Source organism: Sinocyclocheilus grahami, unplaced genomic scaffold, assembly GCF_001515645.1.
Source record: "Sinocyclocheilus grahami isolate Dianchi unplaced genomic scaffold, SAMN03320097.WGS_v1.1 scaffold116.1, whole genome shotgun sequence".
Lineage (NCBI taxonomy): Eukaryota > Metazoa > Chordata > Actinopteri > Cypriniformes > Cyprinidae > Sinocyclocheilus > Sinocyclocheilus grahami.
Genome location: NW_015505295.1, coordinates 1912780 through 1934575, shown reverse-complemented (window position 1 = coordinate 1934575; position 21796 = coordinate 1912780). Strand labels below are relative to the sequence as shown.

Below are 21796 nucleotides of genomic sequence, written 5' to 3'. Positions count from 1 at the left end.
AAACTCCACGCTCACATTGGATTAGCGTTAATGTCGTGTGCATATAGAAATGTATTTATTGGAACAAATTTACAAGGAAAGTAGCGCAAACCATATCACTGTCACACATAACAGCAATATGGGAAGTAGTTATGTACACAGTACACTAATAAAGATATAAATATATAATTGCTATATGTATTTATATATGTATATATACTCCTTCAGATGCCCCACCCACCAAAATGGCTTCCTAAAAGACAAACGAAGGACTTGCAGGAAAGCACACGGACATGAAAAGGGCACCACACGTGAATTTGCATGTTACTCCACATTTTTACAGCAACACGGTACAGAATATTACATTAAGTAGTGGCTTTCGAGTATATAGAGCCTGTGTGAGTGCACAGACACAGATAAATAACGGGTTTTGAGATTAGATATTTAAAGTGCTTGAAATAGACGCAATGCTACAGTTGAAGAAAGTAGTAGGACTGAAAACCCATTGTTTTATGACTCCTGGGAAAGTCTGGAGCTACATTTCTTTTGGAAAGTTCTACAATATTCTGGAAAAGCCATTAGCGCCCTTCCTTATCCTCAAAACTAGAGGACCTCAGGCTGCAAATGGGTAAAGAAGCTTTCATTGGGAAACTAGCGAAGAACTCCCACCCATGCTGACCATTTCCAGAAATGAAGGACAGTGTACGCTGTATATCTGCTCTGCCTCTATCAGGGCTTCTTAGGAGCCAAGTGGAGGGTGTATAATCAGTTATGGGGGTCTAGTGATGTGGCCTTATAACCCCACTTTATTGTGTACCGAGTCCGTGAGGTGGGGGTGGGTGTTATTCAAAGGCCCATATTTCAATGTCCTGCACATAGAAGTCCTCTGTTTTCGAGAGCATTGGATTTCCAAAGGTCTTACATGAGTGAGTTCTGCCATGATAGAGGTCGCCATCCAACCACAGCCCGAATTCACCCCTAAAAGTACAAAATAAGAATTAATTTATATACTATACAGAGGTGGCCAAAATTATTAGAACACTAGTATTTTCACGAGCTAAAAAATGGTTTGTCAGTTATTTCTATCTTTTGCTGTGTCAGTAGGACATATCAGTTAATATTTCCAACCCTTCATTTTGACATTAATAGATTTTTGTCTGACAGCAGCCAGTGCTGCACACCATCATCATCCAGTCTGTCTGGAATGACATGAAGAAACAGAACAAACTGAGACAGACTAAATCCAGAAGAACTCCATGGTGCTTCAAGAAACCTACCTGCACAGCTACAGTACTGTTAAAAGTTTTAGGCACTTGTGTAAAAATGCTGTAAAATGAGGCTGCTGTCAAAAATAATGTCATAAAAAGATTTTCTTTATCAATTAACTTCTATTAACTAAATTAAATCAACATTTGGTGTGACCATCCTTTGCGTTTAAAGCAGCTTTTGCCCTCGGTGCACTTGCGAATAGTTTTTCAGGCAGCTTTGCAGGAAGGATTCTTGAAGCATCTTGGAGACGTTGCCAGGAGTTCTTCTGGATTTAGTCTGTCTCTGACTAAAACCGTTTAGTTTGTTCTGTTTCTTCATGTCATTCCAGACAGACTGGATGATGATGAGATCAGCTCGCTGTGTGCAGCACTGGCATGTGATAAATGAAATATGCCACATTTTTTCTTTACATACCCTCCACCGCCAAAAGCTAAGGAGTCCATATCTCCTTTGATGAAGAACATATTGTCACCACTCCATTTGAAGACCTAGAGAAGTTCAAGTTGTTTAATGCAATGCACACACACACACATAATGTATATATATATATATATATATATACACACATACACACCCACATACATATATATTACTGCTCCATCTAAGACATACATGTATACTTAATTAATTTATTCCCCACCTCAAATTCTGGACAGAATGTGAAAACAAATGTCTCTCCGGTGCCATAGAAGCCGTCACTGACTTTAAATGGCTCTGAACCGAGAGCTCCAAACATCTGCAGAAAATAAGCCAAAGATTGTTTTGAATATTTGATTAACTTCATACTGTGAAAGCTATGCATTACAAGACTATGTAATTTTCACAGTCTACACATACATTTTTCCAAAAACAATCTATGTAAAACCACACACTTCAGCTTAAACCCAGAAGCTTACGCTCATACCTGTCCATCACTGTCCTTGATCACCATGAGTACCGGGGAGTCCTGGGCCTGCATGGCGCGGTACAGGCTCTTGACTGGCATGTGATAAATGAAATATGCCACATTTTTATCTTTACATACCCTCCACCGCCAAAAGCTAAGGAGTCCATATCTCCTTTGATGAAGAACATATTGTCACCACTCCATTTGAAGACCTAGAGAAGTTCAAGTTGTTTAATGCAATGCACACACACACACATAATGTATATATATATATATATATATATACACACATACACACACACATACATATATATTACTGCTCCATCTAAGACATACATGTATACTTAATTAATTTATTCCCCACCTCAAATTCTGGACAGAATGTGAAAACAAATGTCTCTCCGGTGCCATAGAAGCCGTCACTGACTTTAAATGGCTCTGAACCGAGAGCTCCAAACATCTGCAGAAAATAAGCCAAAGATTGTTTTGAATATTTGATTAACTTCATACTGTGAAAGCTATGCATTACAAGACTATGTAATTTTCACAGTCTACACATACATTTTTCCAAAAACAATCTATGTAAAACCACACACTTCAGCTTAAACCCAGAAGCTTACGCTCATACCTGTCCATCACTGTCCTTGATCACCATGAGTACCGGGGAGTCCTGGGCCTGCATGGCGCGGTACAGGCTCTTGATGCTCATGCCATGTTTGGATGTGCTGAATGCCAGAGACCAGGGATAGCCAATCGTCCTGGGGGGGAGGTGCTTGGCCAGCTGAGGATTGGAGTTACAGGCCAGAAATGAGTAAAGAAAAGTCCTAAAAGATCAGGACAGCACAGAAAGGGCACATGGAAGCAACTTCAAGTAAATGTATAATAAAAAAGAAAGGCCTCTGTGAGCCAATTATACAACAACTGAAATGTCACAGGTAGATTATGAAAATGCCACAAGAGTCCCATGAGAGCTAGCCAAAAGTTAAGGTGCATCAGAGTTAAATATGATAAGGTCAGCATATAGATATGGACCCAAAATAACAACTATAACTAGCCTTTTCGATCTGATCAGGTTGCAGCAGGACACTGGGCTCATTCAGACTGGGCCTGAATGATTCGGGTTCTGGGTCACTCTTCACCATGTGTTTGGAGTTCACCTCTTCCTTGGTTGTGATCTGATTAAAAATAGAAAGAAAAAGAGCTGATAAATAGGATCTCACTATTTGATTCTCCCAAAATTTCACAAACATTCTCTTACATTGAGAGCACAAAAATCTGGATAAATCTGTATATTTATGGTTAGATTTCTTTAGAAAACTTTAAAATATCACACTGTTTGTTCGTTCTATCATTTGTTCCATCTATCCTTCATTCATTTGATCTATTCTTCATTTACTCACTCTTATATTTCATGTTTGTTCATTCTATCCATCATTCATTCATTCTATCGTTTGAAATATCAGTTGACTTTCTGATCATTCGTTTGTTCATTCGATCTATCGTTCTTTTTATCTGTCCTTCATTCATTCTATCGGTCGTTTATTTGTTCTCTTTTGTTTGACCTTTCGTTTGTTCGTCCTATCTATCATGTGTTCATTCATTCGTTCTACCTGTCGTTCATTCAATATATCGTTCATTTGTTCTTTCTATAATTTGTTCGATCTCTCTATCATTTGTTCAGCCTATTGTTCGTTCTATCTATCGATTGTTTTATCTTTCTCATTTATTTGTTCTATATATATCCGTGATTATTTATGATTTTCATTTATACAACATCTGAATAAAGTTAATTTCGAGTAACTTACAATACATTACTTACAATCTATCTATCTATCTATCACCTCCCAGCCCTGCCATGCATCATCTAATCAAATGACTTTTTTAGGACTTGACTCCAGGTAACTGGCACCAGTCATATCAGGAAACATAATCTGAAATATGCCATGTAAACAGTACTCTCAAAGTTAGAGAACATTTGCAAAATTCTGAAATGGTATCATGCCCCTCCACAGAGGGCATCAAAAGCAGTACAGCTCAATATAGGAGAAAGTCAGACTACAGGACGTGAGGAGTGAAGCTTACAGAGACACATTTATCAGCCAGACGAATCAGGCTTTAAATCTGGTAATGTGTGCTTCTACATCAGTACAACACAACTGATGTAGACAGAGAAAGATGGATGGATGGAGCTCAGCGAGGTTTGGCTTGCAGGAAAATGTACCAGGGGGTCTTACTTCAGGAAGGCTTATCTCACAGGTTAAGGAATAAGAAGTATACCCGTAGTTAAGCACGAGAATAAAGGTTAGCAGGAAAACAGGGTAGTTTGCCAACAGCAATGCAAACCAAGGCAAATATCCAAGGATCACATGTCAAGAATTTACAATCCACAAACATCTGATTTGGAGCTGATATTTATGTTTTGCTTTTTATGTATATTTACAAAAATATATTCAGTAAAGCCTCAAACTCTTGGATGTTTGCACTGTTTTCATGTTTGCAGGGAATAGGGTTAGTGAGACCTCATCAACACACTTTCAGGATTGTTTTTTTCTTTAAAGTCAACATGAAATTACATTCACAAGCATTTTACTAAGATAATGTGATGTCAGACTAAAACATGATATTCAACAAGAAATAATGCGTGAAATTTTGAGACAAGCATTAAATTAGTGCAATAACTATTAGACTGCAGTACCTAAAACATTTACCTTCTAACAACGCCTAGTTAACATTAACCCTCACTGCCTTGTTAACATCAGGTTTTTATTATTTTTAGAATACAAAAATATATAACCATAAATAACAATTAATAAAAACAGCAGGCACTAAAAACTAAATGATTAAAATATATACATTATTATAATATACTTATTTCTAATATAAATTAAATTATTACAAAATAAAATTTTAATTTTAAACAATTCATTGAAATATGCCGCTATCAATGTGGAATGATTCATTAATACAACAGCAGTGCACGCAATAAAAGCTAGATGACTAAAATATATAATTATTATAATAATATACTAACATAATATAATAGAATACAATACAAAAAAATAACAACAATAAATTACAAAATTTTACATTCTGATTAAAGATTACATAAACTAAATGTGAAGAATCAGGCAGTGAATAATAATATACTTCAATAATAATAGGCTATAAAATAATATAACAAAAATATTACATTTTGATAAACAAAATAATAACATGCAGTGAAGAATCAGGCACAGTAAGACCAGGTAAGTGTATTAATAAAGCAAATAGGGATAAATGTAATGTCATGTTGACTTTAAGAGTGTGACAATTGCGGTCTGAAGAGTAAGTCAGAACAAGCACTGCAGTCAAATGCAACTACTTTTAGATACTTGATCAAACCCTTCTGGAAAGGTCTCTGGGGGACAGCATGAGACTAACTACTATGATATTTGCTTAATTCATTGCTTCCTCTTATTCAAGCCATCTAAATCCCCTTCTGTCATCCAGATGGAAATGCCAGTTGACAGATATCCAGTTTCAGTATTATTGCAGAAATTCTATCAGCCTTTAAGTGTCATTTCATATAAAAACGGCTGTATCTCAACTCAGGGCCAGTTTTATTATTCCACACTCCACATAAAGACCAGTGCAATCTGCTGATTAAGGGGAACAAATGCTGTAACACAGCCATTATGCATTCTGATGTAGATCAAACAGTAGAAGAGTATTTTTAAAATTCAATTTGTGAAACCCAATCAGATTTGGGTTGATTTTCATACAGTATCCTAATTGTTGCGTTTAATGTTGAAGTGATCAGCAGACATGCTGTGGCCTTTGTGATGGTTCGGTGTGGAGCTGAGCGTGTGGCACCTGAAGACGTTTGCAGAGCGAGCGCAGGTCCTCACTGTTTAGCGCATCTATCCGCCGGTAGTACTCAGTCACAGAAACTACCTAATGCACAGACAGAATAGTGGTGTTGCATGAGAATCTGCCTGACATCCGAAAATTGATATGTGAAGGGAGAGAAGTTATCTGATATGTTCCCTCTGCAGCTTAAACTCACAAACTTAGGAGATGGAGGAAGGGACATGTTAGTAAGTTCAAGCCATTTACTTGTTTTGCACAAGACCAAAATAAAAACTGCAGTAAATAAGAACTAAATGACTGGCGAAAGCACTTTAAATACCATTTGACCCGTGTTTCCAGCTGCATCAGAACTGCAATCAGACTCAGGCTGGGTCTCATGTGCCATGAATCAGCTTAATCTAACAGGATTCACCTGACGAGATCAAACAGCACTGTCTCAAAGACGGATCACACGTCTTCTGCAACAACTTCCCCAGACCAGCCGCTCAGCAGCATGTCACGTCTCCAAACAACACAAAACAGCGTTTTCAAAGCTGAAGCACTGAACAGTTGTAGCTATGGCTGTCTGCCTACACAATATCTAAATCAAAGAATAATGAAGTTATCAATGTTTTTGAGTCTCCATTTATTTGATCATAAAACAGTAAGTCAAGAGTCAAGTCAAGAACAGTAATTTGAGATTGTAATAAAATGTCACAATTACTGTTTTTATATATTTATGATGAAATACATGCATAAATATACACTATACAATTTTCATAAATTAGCATTTCTTATATTAAGCAAATGTGCAAAAGAAAAAAACAGGTTAATTTGATGAGTTGCAAACATGTTGTCATTACTTGTATATTTTACAAAATATCAGGCTACATTTTAAATGTCAGCTGTCAATGTGAATTGACTATTAACACAACAGCAGTGCAACATTTATCTACAATCTATAACCACACATTGTTTTCCTGTAACTGAATATTTTGATAAATAGATATGTGGTAATGAAAAACACATTATCCAGAACTCCTTGCTCCTTTTACTTATAGAGTTCATTTGCCCATGCTCACATATCCAAAAGCCCATCCCTAGTAATGCCATTGGATTTAACTCCCAAAATCAGAAAGTATGCTTTATACTGTATATGGGTCAAAGATGAAAAAGGGTTTAAGCATAAAAACAATAAGTGTAATACTGCTTTAAATTGTTGCTGCCCCCCCCCCAAAAAAAAATTAAAAAGTTTTCTGTTTAATTTAATTGCCATTTTGGTTTTGGTTTTCTGAGCAAAAAATAAATATCATACATTTTCCCCTTATTTACAGAAGAGACCCACTAAAATGTCATTCAGTGTAACAATCTTGTCAGGCATATTTACAACAAAAATCAATTTGTGACATTTGAAAGGACTAATTACTTTCACCCCAAATACTAATTAGTTATAATTTTACATTTCTAAAATTTGACACTATTTGCCCATTTGTCAGTAAGAATTTTTTACTCATTTAACACACAATAAAATTGTATATGCTCCCTTATTCTTTTATATATTTTAATAATAATAATAATCATTATTATTATATTTTAATATGTACACGTCAGAATAAGCATGTTGTTTGAATTTTTACATAAATAATGTGTTACACTGAATGACAATGTAACATTATTTCAACCAAATGTTGACATTTTTATCCTTCAAACTTATTTGAAAACTTAAAAGTAGACACTTTACTTACATTTAATGTGCTTTCTATGGACATAAAATCACTTTTGTAAATGCATTTTGATGCGAACATCTTAACGTCTTTGACCCATATGCAATCTATGCATACACTTGTAATGCTCTTAACATGCACTTGCAACTTTCACCAAAAAAACAACCAAGCACAGTTTTCTTTGAAGAGCTTTTTATGACGGAGGCGGCATTTTGACTAATAATCGCGACAGCATAAAAATAAACGCAATCGCTGCTCAAAAACGAAATTAGAAATTCCGTCTTGCCTTTTACAGCGTCTCGCGCCATAAGAGCGGTGCGTTTCGTATCGAGTTAAAAATACACTTGCGTTCAAAACAGCTAGACGCAGCAGCGCAGTGGGAACCATGCGTTCAGTTTCAACATAACAAAGCAACGTTTTTAATAAGGGAACATTCCGAGGCGTTGTTTTCCATGTGGAAAAACTACCGAGACGTTGAGGCTGTTGCGTTTTGAGAAATTGATCGTGAAACCAGAGCTGCGTTATGCACGTGAGGAAATACTATACTTACTACACAGTATGCAACTGCATACTTAATATAAGTATGCTAGGCTACTACAAAAACATGTGTCTGCAGACTTTACCATCATACCATCTAAATTACAGCAATTTTCAAGCCTAGAAAGCAACAGCTGCTTGCATGCATAACCACACTATTCAGTGTGCATGTCAAGTGCACTCAAGCACAAGTAGCTCAGCCACACACAAACATTACAACCACAGGCCATGTGTTTTTTTTACCAGGCCAAAGCTGTATTTGGGCGTCAGCTGACATCCCTCCTTAATTCTTCTGGAGAAAAACATCACTTTTGCAGAAGGCACCGAGATATGCAGGTGTATATCCGATATTAAGTATCCACGTGGACCCACGAGGTACAGACACTCTTAGAAGTGAACTAGAGGCTTTGCGCTGTTTATATCCCAGAGGGACCAATGGGATGGCAGGCCAAAAGAAAAGCATGAACTCATGTGGCCTTCCCTCTGGCCAGCCCAGATAAGAGGCTGCACAGGGCTTGAGTCATATTTGATAAAAAGTCAAATAGCTATCTAAAAGATGTTATAAATAAACATGCACATTTATATAACCTAGAAAGTATCCTCTTGAGATCCAGCAAAATAAAAATAAAATAATAACAATAATAATAATAATAATAAACAAAAAGTTTTTTAAACATAAGATAAATATGAAAAAAAAAAAAAAAAAAAAGTTTGAGTCATACTTTAAAAGACGACAAATCTGGAAGATATTTTAAATAAAAATGTACATTTATGCAACCTAGAAAATATTCCTCTGAAAGTCAGCATATATAACAATATATAAAATAAAAAAAGGGAAAGGTTAAAATACCAATATAAATGTTAAAAATAAAAAGACCCAAGAAAGCAAGCAAAAAAATAGGTTTTGCATTTTTAAAATGACATATTTTACACTTTTCTCGCATATATGAAATGTATTGTTAATGATAAAAAATTATATTAATATTTTATCTTAACAGTATTTTGTAATTATATAGCATTAATATTATTATTAATAATATTATTATACTAATATCTTGGTCACTGGTGTCTTCTGCCAGGACCTAAATGTAGACAAATAGACAAAAATTAATTGCTGGATCTCAAGAAGATCTAATTATTGGTCAATTAACTATCATAATTTCTTTATCTTCTTCATTGAGTGCTTACAGTAATTATCCTTGACTATAAAACAATAAAAAGCATAATCTGCATTTATCAGTCAGACAGTCTTGCTCACTGGAGTCCGTAAGTGGTTTAAGAGGGATGATGAAATGATTGTGTCCATTTGCAGATGTACACAGTAACAGCCAAGTCAAACACGCATTACAATGAAAGGACGTTACATACCAGTTCATCACATCCTTTGAAGGGAAAAGATGTCATTATGAAAATAAGACACTGCAACAAGACATTACATGGACATTGACAATGACTGGCAACAGGAACAAGCATGCATTCATACTTAAATGTTACTATGTGTGCATAAACATGGTTGAAGCTGCTGACGAGGATATGAACTCTGAAAGAAACAGACAAACACACACACACTCCAGTGCTGCTGTGAATAACAGGCTCATGTGTTCAGGAGAGAACATAAACATCATGTAAGCATATTCATGATCACATGACAACACAATCGCAACAAAGACGTCAGCATCAAAGAAACGCAACATTTCAATAAAAAACACATGCCTGAATTAACATAAGTATTACTATTTATGACAATCAAATAAACACACACATTACAAATCATTAAAATAGTCAATTATATTTAAACCTCATCTAATGCATAATATATATATATTCTAGGCTTTGCATTTAGTTTTTAGGCTTAAATGATATTTTTGGCTATCAGGTTAAGACTTATCTTACAGCAGTTATTCATACCTCCCAGTCCTTGAATGTGATATCAGGTACTGGTTTGTCGTGCTCCCCGCTTTCTGCGTCCTGGTTCTTTTTAACCACTACAAACCCAGGCTCCCGTGTCAGTCCAACCAACCCTTCTCCATACACATCAGGGGTCCACTGGACAAAGAACGCATACAGGTGGTCTGACCTACAGGAAACACACACACACATACACACACACACACACAAAAATGGTTCACTCTTAAGAAATAACACAAGACCAGACCAAACGGGACCTCCTCAAGGCCAGTTCTTCATTCACGTTGGCATCCTACTACTTTCTAATGAGATGTTTCTAGTTGTCCATTTAATACTGTGCATCAATAAAAAAATAAAAAAATAAAAAAAAAGATTTATGGTAATTAAAATTTTTTGCCAAAAGCTTTGTTATGCTTTTTTGTTATGCTGATTTACTGTAATGAAAAATACTTTGAAAAATATGTTTCTAATTAATGTCACTGGTTGTATTCTGCATAATTCATCAGTCTTATGGGTCTCATACTTTCAACCAATGAAATTCCTTAATTTTTGATGACTAGAAATACTAGATAAGGATTTTTAAAGTTGTTTTTTAATTGATTTATTTATTTCCATAACTTTTCCAGGTCTGGATATCATAATTTAAATTTTATCATGAAATTTTTCATTTTAATTTTCAAACTCCCTGATGTTTCCAGGTTTTCCATAAATTCCACCTCTAAAAAAAAGATTTTGGAAAAAAAATTTCCATTAAAATCTGTACAATTCAAATTATTTTTTTAATTTTTTCTGCTAAATATCCTGTCACACACACACACACACAAAAATGGTTCACTCTTAAGAAATAACACAAGACCAGACCAAACGGGACCTCCTCAAGGCCAGTTCTTCATTCACGTTGGCATCCTACTACTTTCTAATGAGATGTTTCTAGTTGTCCATTTAATACTGTGCATCAATAAAAAAATAAAAAAATTAAAAAAAAAGATTTATGGTAATTAAAATTTTTTGCCAAAAGCTTTGTTATGCTTTTTTGTTATGCTGATTTACTGTAATGAAAAATACTTTGAAAAATATGTTTCTAATTAATGTCACTGGTTGTATTCTGCATAATTCATCAGTCTTATGGGTCTCATACTTTCAACCAATGAAATTCCTTAATTTTTGATGACTAGAAATACTAGATAAGGATTTTTAAAGTTGTTTTTTAATTGATTGATTTATTTCCATAACTTTTCCAGGTCTGGATATCATAATTTAAATTTTATCATGAAATTTTTCATTTTAATTTTCAAACTCCCTGATGTTTCCAGGTTTTCCATAAATTCCACCTCTAAAAAAAAGATTTTGGAAAAAAAATTTCCATTAAAATCTGTACAATTCAAATTATTTTTTTAATTTTTTCTGCTAAATATCCTGTTGCTTTGAGTAGGTTTCATATTATGGAATTTAAATGCTTTGCAAATTTGATCATTTAGGTTTTATCTAAATTATAATAAAATAAAGTTAATTTGTAAACAGGGTTTCTGTAATCAAGATAATAATAATAATAATAATACATAAATAAACAAACAAACAAATAATAAAACCATTTATGGAAAAGTCAAAGACACTTCTATATGTCTACAGTCAATGTAAATTTTTATTGCTTTTGATTTCATTTTCAGAAAGTGTAAGAACCATAACTTATGGCATACATTCTAGTACTAATTTATTTGTATAAAAATTGCATACTTAAAATAGGCTCCAGGTCTATACGGACTGTCTATATCTAAATCTACCACAATGCATGTCCGTAGTCTGATATACCACTTTCCTAGATTGCTCTGTTCAATTTATAATGGTCTATGTCAACAGCATCGTATAGGTGATTACAGCATGTTGACAGTGATGAAACCTTGCCCTGTAGTCTTGCTGGTAAACAGCACTGATGTTGAGAGATCATTTACAAAGATCTACAACCATAAACACACACACATATAGACAGGCACAAGCTAGGATGCACATATACACACACGATGACCTGGTCATGGAGAGATTTGGATGTGATCCAGGCCACTCCTGGGGACATGAGGCACAGCTTACAGTGCTATGAGAAGTACGCACGTAGGCGAGCACCAGCTAACATTGATGTTCCTTTGCGGTTCAGAAATGACAAAATGGACCATTGTCAATGCTCATAAGGATCATGCGACTGGCCACCAAACTGGGTCAGACAACAGTAGAGCAGTTATCTGTGCTGCCCTTGCCATAGCCATATCTTTGATACATAATGACACTTCTTTTGCATGGATGCCACTCTGACACGAATGCAGACTCAGTTTGTGTGAGCTTAATAGGTCCAGATGGAGGTCATAAACCATTTGTGAACTACTGATCTCTCAAATACACACTTAAAATCAGGAATACAAAACAAGTTACTGTATGTAAACATCATAACTCGATGAGCGGATGTGTCAGCAGACTAAACAGGAGTCAAAGGGTGAAATTGTGCTTTTTTACAGTCTGCAGTTCAAAGTGATTTTTCAGATGCCCTATTCGATTTTAAATGATCTGTCATGTTCATAAATATGGAATCACATTACAGACTGTCATCTGTTAGAGATAATGCTGTTTTAGCTAATTACGTTGATTTATAGCTCCAGGGAAAGCTGAAAAATACATTGATCCATGCATAATTCAGTTTGGAGATGAAAACGCACATATGGGGCATGCAAATCTCTCTTAATCTGACTGTGGCTGAATAGCTGTATTATACAGAAGTAACAGATTCTGTGACGGATTACATAAGGCTTTGTTTTTAGGTCAGGTAATTAGTCACAGTCATTTCTAGTGGCACCAGATTGATCTCGTTCCAAATAGAGACTAAGGATTGGCATTGGATAACCAAGCAGATTTATGTAGGTTAATGCTTAGACAAACATTTTTTGAGCCCAAACTAACCCTCAATACACACCTGCTGTACTCTTAAAGAGTCATATAATGAGAAATCAAATTATCCTTGATATACAGTTGTGCTGTGGAAACACTTTAACAAACTAGAGCTCCCTGCCCGGGCCACAAAGACCATTTATTGAAACCCCAGCTGCAAAAATTGCTTGCTCATGTTTGACGTCACATATATACAGCTTAGCCAATCATAAAAGAGGTCAGTTACATAGGGGTCTTACAAATAAAACAGCAAAAAAAACAATTTAATTATTAGTATCAGAGACAGCATGAAAAAATATGAATGCAAAGCTAAAAAATTTTTAAAAACTAAATATAAAAATAATAAAAATAAACATTTATTCATACATTTTTAAAATGCTTTTATTTAAAAAAATTACACTTGTGTTTAAAAGTTAAGGGTTGGTAAATTTAATATTTTTTTTATTGTTTTTGAAAGGTGTCTTATGCTCACCAACGCTGCATTTAGTTTATAAAAAAAAAATCTTTTCAAGTTAATAATATTGTGAAATATTATTACAATTTAAAATAACATCTTTCTATTTGAATACATGTTCAAATGTAATTTATTCCCGTGACGCAAAGCTGAATTTTCAGCATAGAAATCAAATTATCCTTGATATACAGTTGTGCTGTGGAAACACTTTAACAAACTAGAGCTCCCTGCCCGGGCCACAAAGACCATTTATTGAAACCCCAGCTGCAAAAATTGCTTGCTCATGTTTGACGTCACATATATACAGCTTAGCCAATCATAAAAGAGGTCAGTTACATAGGGGTCTTACAAATAAAACAGCAAAAAAAAACAATTTAATTATTAGTATCAGAGACAGCATGAAAAAATATGAATGCAAAGCTAAAAATTTTTTAAAAACTAAATATAAAAATAATAAAAATAAACATTTATTCATACATTTTTAAAATGCTTTTATTTTAAAAAATTACACTTGTGTTTAAAAGTTAAGGGTTGGTAAATTTAATATTTTTTTTATTGTTTTTGAAAGGTGTCTTATGCTCACCAACGCTGCATTTAGTTTATAAAAAAAAAATCTTTACAAGTTAATAATATTGTGAAATATTATTACAATTTAAAATAACATCTTTCTATTTGAATACATGTTCAAATGTAATTTATTCCCGTGACGCAAAGCTGAATTTTCAGCATCATTACTCCAGTCTTCAGCGTCACATGATCCTTCAGAAATCATTCACATATGCTGATTTTGTCACGAATCTGGTCCATGAACTTCCGTCGGCTAACCATCAGAGGACACCCTTCCCATTTTCATTGACTCTCGCACTCACACTGTTGCATATCTTCCCGGACTACATAGCCCATCATTCACAGCACTGATTGCACACAGCTGGTTCACTAATTGCACAACACTGATTGCACCCAGCTGTTTCATATCACTCCCTCACTATTTAACACTCACTATGATCCCTTCCCTCTGCCGAGTATTGTTTAGTGCCTATCCGTTGATAGCTACACTACAGAGCCCTCGTTAGCAGCCTAGCCTAGCCTAGCCTAGCCGCCTAGCCTAGCCTAGCCTGTTTTGTCGGTTTGTGGTCTTCGCCTGTTTTCCTGGATTTACCCCTTTAGTCTTGCCCCTTTTTGATCGCCTCGCCTCGCCTCGCCTCGCCTCGCCTCGCCTGTTTTGTCGGTTTCTGGTCTTCGCCTGTTTTCCTGGATTTACCCCTTTAGTCTTGCCCCTTTTTGATTCTGTCTGCCGATCATCGACCTGCGCTAGCCCTAGGACTATTCTTGTGTTTTGTCCGCCATATACCTGAGCTGATCTTCCTGAGTCGAGTCTAGTCACAGTTGATCATCACGAGTCAAGTCACAGTTTATGATAATGAGTCTGGTCAAGTCACAGCTGATATTCATGAGCCTAGTCAAGTCAGGAGTCAAGTCACAGTTCATTATTATGAGTCTAGTCACAGTTGATCGTCATGGGTCAAGTCACAGCTGATCTTCATGAGTCAAGTCACAGTTCATTATTATGAGTCTAGTCTAGTCACAGTTGATCGTCATGGGTCAAGTCTAGTCACAGCTGATCTTCATGAGGCCACTCAAGTCACAGCTGATCATCCAGAATCACGTCGCATCCCTGCCGATCATCATGTCACGTCCTGTCTGTTACTTCGTCCTGCCACAGCTATAGAGGCCGTTTGCGAGCTCCCTGCTCGTCCTGTCACGGCCATGGAGGCCGTCGGGGAATCCTCATCCTGTCCTGTCCTGGCTATGGAGGCCGTTTGTGAATTCTTTGTGTCTGCCAAGGAGGCTGCCCCTGAATGCTCAGTCTTGTCTATCAACCCAATGTTCTGTCTGTGTTGTCTGTCTCTGCTCTCTCGTTGTTACAGTCTCTGCCATGGTCTCCTGATCGGTGTGGTTCACCAAGGGGGTCCTCTGTTCCTTCTGCTCCGCCGTGTGGTCTGTCTGGCTCTGGTGGTCCTCTGCTCCGCCATTGTGGCCTTCCGCTCCGCCGTGGGGGTCTACTGTCTAGCTCTGGTGGTCTTCTGCTCCGCCGTGGTGGTCTACTGTCTGGCTCTGGTGGATTGTTTTTGAAAGTGTCTTATGCTCACCAACGCTGCATTTAGTTTATAAAAAAAAAATCTTTACAAGTTAATATTGTGAAATATTATTACAATTTAAAATAACATCTTTCTATTTGAATACATGTTCAAATGTAATTTATTCCCGTGATGCAAAGCTGAATATTCAGCATCATTACTCCAGTCTTCAGCGTCACATGATCCTTCAGAAATCATTCACATATGCTGATTTTGTCACGAATCCGGTCCATGAACTTCCGTCGGCTAACCATCAGAGGTCACCCTTCCCATTTTCATTGACTCTCGCACTCACACTGTTGCATATCTTCCCGGACTACATAGCCCATCATTCACAGCACTGATTGCACACAGCTGGTTCACTAATTGCACAACACTGATTGCACCCAGCTGTTTCATATCACTCCCTCACTATTTAACACTCACTCGGATCCCTTCCCTCTGCCGAGTATTGTTTAGCGCCTATCCGTTGATAGCTACACTACAGAGCCCTCGTTAGCCTCCTAGCCTAGCCTAGTATTCCCTTGCCTGTTTTCTCGGTTTGTGGTCTTCGCCTGTTTTCCTGGATTTACCCCTTTAGTCTTGCCCCTTTTTGATTCTGTCTGCCGATCATCGACCTGCGCTAGCCCTAGGACTATTCTTGTGTTTTGCCCGCCATATACCTGTTTGTCATTGTTTGACCCTGCCTGTTATGACCACGTCTCTGTCTTCTGCTTAATAAAGCTTTGCGAATGGATCCGCAAGTCTCGCGTCTCGTCAGCCCCGTAACAGATTTACTGTGCAAGAAACATTTATTATTATCCATGTTGAAAAGAGTTGTGCTGCTTAATATTTTTGTAGAAGCGGTGACACTTTTTTTTCCGGATTCTTGATTAATAGAAAGTTCAGAAGAGCAGCATTTATTTAAAGCAGAATCTTTTGCAACATTATAAATGTCTTTACTGTAACTTTTGATCAATATAATGAATACTTGCTGAATAAAAGTATCATTTCTTAAAATCAACTGAAATCAAACGTTTGAACAGTAGTGTAAAAAATACATAAATTATTATTTAATATAAATAGGAATTTCTAGCAGAGAAACTACTTTTGTAATTCTTAAACCTTTTAGATCAAACAATGTTCAGTGTTGTCAAGTTAATACATCTATAAACGGCATAATTTTATGTATCATGATACATAATTTATGTCCAGAGAACAAACACACTGTGCCAAATATATTTGTTCAAATCCCTAACTTTTAGCATAGTCTATAATCTAGGCAAGAATCACTAATAAAGTAAAAATTCACTACACTGCGAATCTCAAGGTAAAGAACATACTACACCTGGGTCTGGAGCAGTGGATCAGTAAACAATTCCATTTTAGAAGTACAGGAAGCTGACATTTAAAGTGGAGTTCAGCCAAACTGGGAATAGCACTGACCTCTCAGAAGGAACAACGAACCAGTACTCGTGCTTCCTGTCTCTTTGGGCGTACTGCTGCATGGAGGCGCTGGCATGGGAAACAAAAGTCTTCCGCATGGCCCTGCCAACCCGCAGGCACAGGAACTTGTGCGACTTGGACTTCTGCTTGCCTTTGGGCCGCGGCACAACTGGGACAGGAAACAAACCGCACAAAGCACCTGTTTTTCACAGTTATCTCAGCATGCTAAATTAAAACCTGAATCTTGCATTCTATTTTTACTAATCTATATTTGAGTATATTTATGGATGCTGGATGCAACACATAAGCTGTCATATTGAATGAGCTGATGCTGTTAGTGTGCTGCAGAGAAATACATAAACGGAGCAAATTAAATCTGTGGATCTACAGCCAATCCAGCATGACTAACTGAAAATGTATCTTTCAGTTTATTTTTAGGGCCTCATCTTTATTAGACTGCAGCAGTGATACAACAGGATCATATGTAGGCTGACACCTCAATATATTTGTACGTTCTGCTATGTCATCAAGGATTGGATATCTTTTATATAAGCAATACCCTTGGGAAAGATAAATACAATAAGAAATAAGCTTAAAGTCAACATGAAACATATTCACAACCCATTTTACTTGCATTTGTTATTTACAGTTTAGAGTGAAACGACATATTATAAAGAAAAAGTAGGATGCCGGGACCCATATATACAGTATATATAACACTCTTTTGGCACCAATTTTAATAAGAATTAGAATGTGTCACAATATTACTACTTTTACTGTAAAATGTAGATATTAAATTTACTTTTTTTCTATTAGTTCAAATTCTCTTCCCCAAAAAGTTATTCTGTCATCAAAACATGCACGTGTATGAATGCATATACACTAGTCAACATTTGAAGCGGATCGAAACCTTTCATCAAAGTTGTCCTAAAACCTAAAAGCTTTCTTGATGAACTTTTTGGATACACTTCAAATGTTGACTACTGTATATATGTATCCCTAAAAATATACACTTTTTTTTTTTGATAGAATGCAAATAACTTTTTGGGGAGAATAATGTAAACTAATGAATCCAGGGCAATAAGCTTGTAAACAAAGTAAAAAGGGTCAAATTTAATTTCGTGTTGACGTTAACAAGTGTGCTAACCTTCCTCTGTACTCTGTCCCTCATCTGCTCCAATCTCATTAGCTGGTGTGAAGTCATTGGACATCCCTTGCTCTCCTTCCTTCATTTCACTGGTTGATTGTATAGTCTGAGCTTCCATGCTCTTCTGTGTCTTATGAGCTTTTGCAAAATCCTCAACAGCCACAGTGTCCGAACAAAGCGACTCGGATGTGGTGCGTGATTTGGTCTCATCCGCAGGCTCGTCCCTCGTTACGTTCTTCAAAACGTTCTCAGACACAACCTCACTGGATAAATCTGTAGTATTCAGACTCTGCTCGATACCACTATCCCTCCATCCTCTTCCCTCAGTTTCTGCATTTTGTACAGCTTCTTTTACATCCTTTTTGTCAACCATTGAGGGTTCTTCGGTGGCTGTGGCGGCCTGGTTGATGGTTTGCACTGATTCAGAAGACGCACCGGAGGACTTTATCTGCTGCAGCTCATCAGAAGATGTTGCGAGGGCATCATCACGGACTGGAGAAAGTTCTGACTCTGTAAAAACGTCTTCGGAAAGAGATGCTTCTGTGCTACGAGGGGCCGTACTGGCACTGTCGTTGCCCGTCTCACGGAGTTGGTGTGCTGCATCGGCTGCGTTGAGACGAGGCGCCCTCTTGAGATGGCTCACTTCAGTTACAGAAGGCTCTAGCTCCAGATCTCTGGGTTGACAAAAAAATTAATATGAATCGTGTCATTTGCATTTCCAGCGTTAAGATGTTCGAACCAAACAGTTTCTGGTTCGCACTGACTTCCATAGTATTTATTTTTCATACTATGGAAGTCAATGGGGACTATAAACTGTTTGGTTACCAACATTCTTCAAAATATTCTATTCTTTTTTGGTTGAGACCAGCTTTAGGGTGAGCAAATGGCAAATAAAATTTTTGGTTGAACTATCCCTTAGGTCATCAAGCAACTTACGGTGGCACAACCTCTCGGAACCTGATGTCGGTGATTTCCCTGCACATGGCTGCAGACTGCACCTCCTCCAGCGGGCACATGATCCCGTACTCCTCACATCCTCGCTCCTGCACCAGCCGGTCTGACTTATGAGGGTCAAACATTATGTTGTTTGGGGTGACCAAAAGAACACCACTGACTATACCCTGAAAGACAGAGAACAGAAGAGGAAGATGGCAATGAAACATCAATGGACCATTATACAATACTCTTCTATGGCCAGATTTGATTGTCAGAGCAAAGACGGAACATATTGCTCTTGTTATTGCACATTGATTATTCTGGCCACAAAACGCCCACTTAGGCATGAAGAGATCGACATGAAATAAAACCAGCCAAGCTTTTGGTTTTGTTTTTCTTGTGCTGTTTGGTGAAAAATCTAAAATCAGTGAGATCAGCATGGAATTGTGGTCTATAGGAGAAAATGCTCAGAAAATATTGTAAAAAAAAAAAAAATAGTGAAAATGTGTTTAGACTGTAGTCATAATTTTTATCCATCCAAACAATTCTGAAAATAAAGTGAAATATCTACATTTAATCATTTAGCAACATTATTAACTTTAGTTAATTTTGAAATGTGCAGAACACAATGGCAAGCTAGAGCAGAAATGAACAATATTTGAATATAATACACATAATAAATATAATGGATAAACAAACTAGAAATGTGTGTGTGTGTATATATATATATATATATACATACAGTGCTTTGCGAAAATATTCATACCCCTTCATTTTTTTGTTGCTGCCTTATGTTAAATTGCTTTAAATTATTTTTTCCCCACATTATTCTACACTCCATACACCATAATGGCAAAGCAAAAAAACTGTTTTTTAACAGCTGAAATTTAGCTCAGGAGCATTCATATTGCTTGTAGACGTTACTACACTTCAAGGGAAGTTAACCTGTGGCAAATTCAATTGAATGGGTATGGTTTGGAAAGGCACACACGTCTTAATAAAAGGTCTAACAGCTGAAAATACATATCAGAGCAAAAACCAAGCACTGAGGTCAAAAGAACTGCCTGTAGAGAATTGTGTCAAGGCACAGATCTGGGGAAGAGTTCAGAAAAGAATCTGCTGCATTGAAGGTTCACAGAATCATGTAGCCTACATTATCCATAATGGAAGATGTTTGAAACAACTAGAACTCTTCCTAGAGCTGGGCTCCTAGCCAAACTGAGCAACTGATGGAGAAGGGCCTTGTCTAGACTGGTGACCAAGAAGCTGATGGTCACTCTAGTTGAGCTCCATGAACATATATGCAGATAGGAGAAACCTACAGAAGGACAAACATCACTGCAACGCTCCAACGATCTGGGGTTTCTGGCGGTGTGGCAAGACTCAATCCTTTCTTCAGTGAAAACACATGAAAACACACTTGGAATTTGCAAAAAAGCACCTAAAGGAACCTTAGACTGTGAGAAACAAGATTCTCTGGTCTGATGGACCTCAATTCCAAGCATCATGTTTGAAGGAAACCAGGCACTGCTCATCACCTGAAGAGTACCACCCCAAAAGTAAAGTGTGCTGGTAGCAGCCTCATGCTGTGGGGCTGTTTTTCAGTGGCAGGGACTGAGGGGCTCGTCAGAGTAGAAGAAAAGCTCAATGCACCAAAATATTGAGATAGTCTTAATGAAAACCTAGTCCAGAGCATTTAGAACCTCAGACTGGGCAGAAGGTTCACCTTCCAACAGGACAATGAACCTAAACACACGGCAAGAGTGGCTTATAGACAACTCTGTGACTGTCCTTGAGTGGCCCAGCCACAGCCTGGGATTGAACCCAATCAAATATTTCTGGAGAAACCTGAAAATGTGCATCTGCTCCCATCCAAGCTGACAGAGCTTGAGAGGGGAGGAGAAGAATGGAAGATAATTGCCAAATGCAGATGTGCAAAGCTTGTCGCATCATACCCAAAAAGCCTTGAGGCTGTAAAGGTGCTTCACACACACACAGCATATATTTTGAATATATTTACATGTATATATTTATATTCATATAAATTATATCATATATAAATATATTTAAAGGGGTCATATGATGCAATTTCAAGTTTTAATTTCTCATTGCAGTGTTACAAGCTGTTTGTGAATAGATAAGATCCCTGAAGTTGCAAAGACTAAAGTGTCAAAACCAAAGAGATATTCTTTATCAAAGATAAGACTCTGCCACGCCCTCCTAAAACGCCTCGCTCTAACATGCCCCCACATATCTACTTCACTATGTGGAAATATTAGCATAATGCGCCCAAATGTGCACGCAAAGAAAGAAGGCGTGGTTTCAGTAACCATAGTTAGTGTTGAAGCAGCCATGTCAGGGAGACGCTGTGTGTTTTTAGGCGAAAGCAAAAGCACTTTATTTGGCCTTCCGAAAGTAGATGCACTTAGGAATCTTTAAGATTACTTACAACAGAACAGCAATGCATTTTATGGACGACCGTTTCGTGAACCTAGGAGAGGAGGTAATTCTGACTTTGGTATGACAATCTGGTGCTTCTGAATCAGTTACTGTTTTGTTATTAATTTAAGTATTTACTATTGACTGTTCAAATGCGGAGTTTTGCGCATCGTGTGTGTGTGTGTGGGGGGGGGG

The 21796-nt window shown here is 36.9% G+C and overlaps 1 protein-coding gene across 1 annotated transcript in view; it reads right to left on the bottom strand.

Moving 5' to 3' along the window:
- Nucleotides 1-528: 528 nt before the first annotated feature.
- oxr1b (oxidation resistance 1b) overlaps nt 529-21796 on the bottom strand; it is a 63315-nt gene continuing 42047 nt past the window's right edge. Inside the window, exons 8-17 of the mRNA XM_016277876.1 lie at nt 19163-19347; nt 18227-18900; nt 17080-17248; nt 10132-10300; nt 5987-6067; nt 3190-3309; nt 2763-2915; nt 2499-2594; nt 2273-2346; nt 529-957 (exon numbers count right to left, since the gene is read on the bottom strand). Coding sequence (XP_016133362.1) covers nt 822-957; nt 2273-2346; nt 2499-2594; nt 2763-2915; nt 3190-3309; nt 5987-6067; nt 10132-10300; nt 17080-17248; nt 18227-18900; nt 19163-19347 — 1857 coding nt within the window. The 3' untranslated portion in view covers nt 529-821. The remainder of the gene's footprint in view (nt 958-2272; nt 2347-2498; nt 2595-2762; nt 2916-3189; nt 3310-5986; nt 6068-10131; nt 10301-17079; nt 17249-18226; nt 18901-19162; nt 19348-21796) is intronic.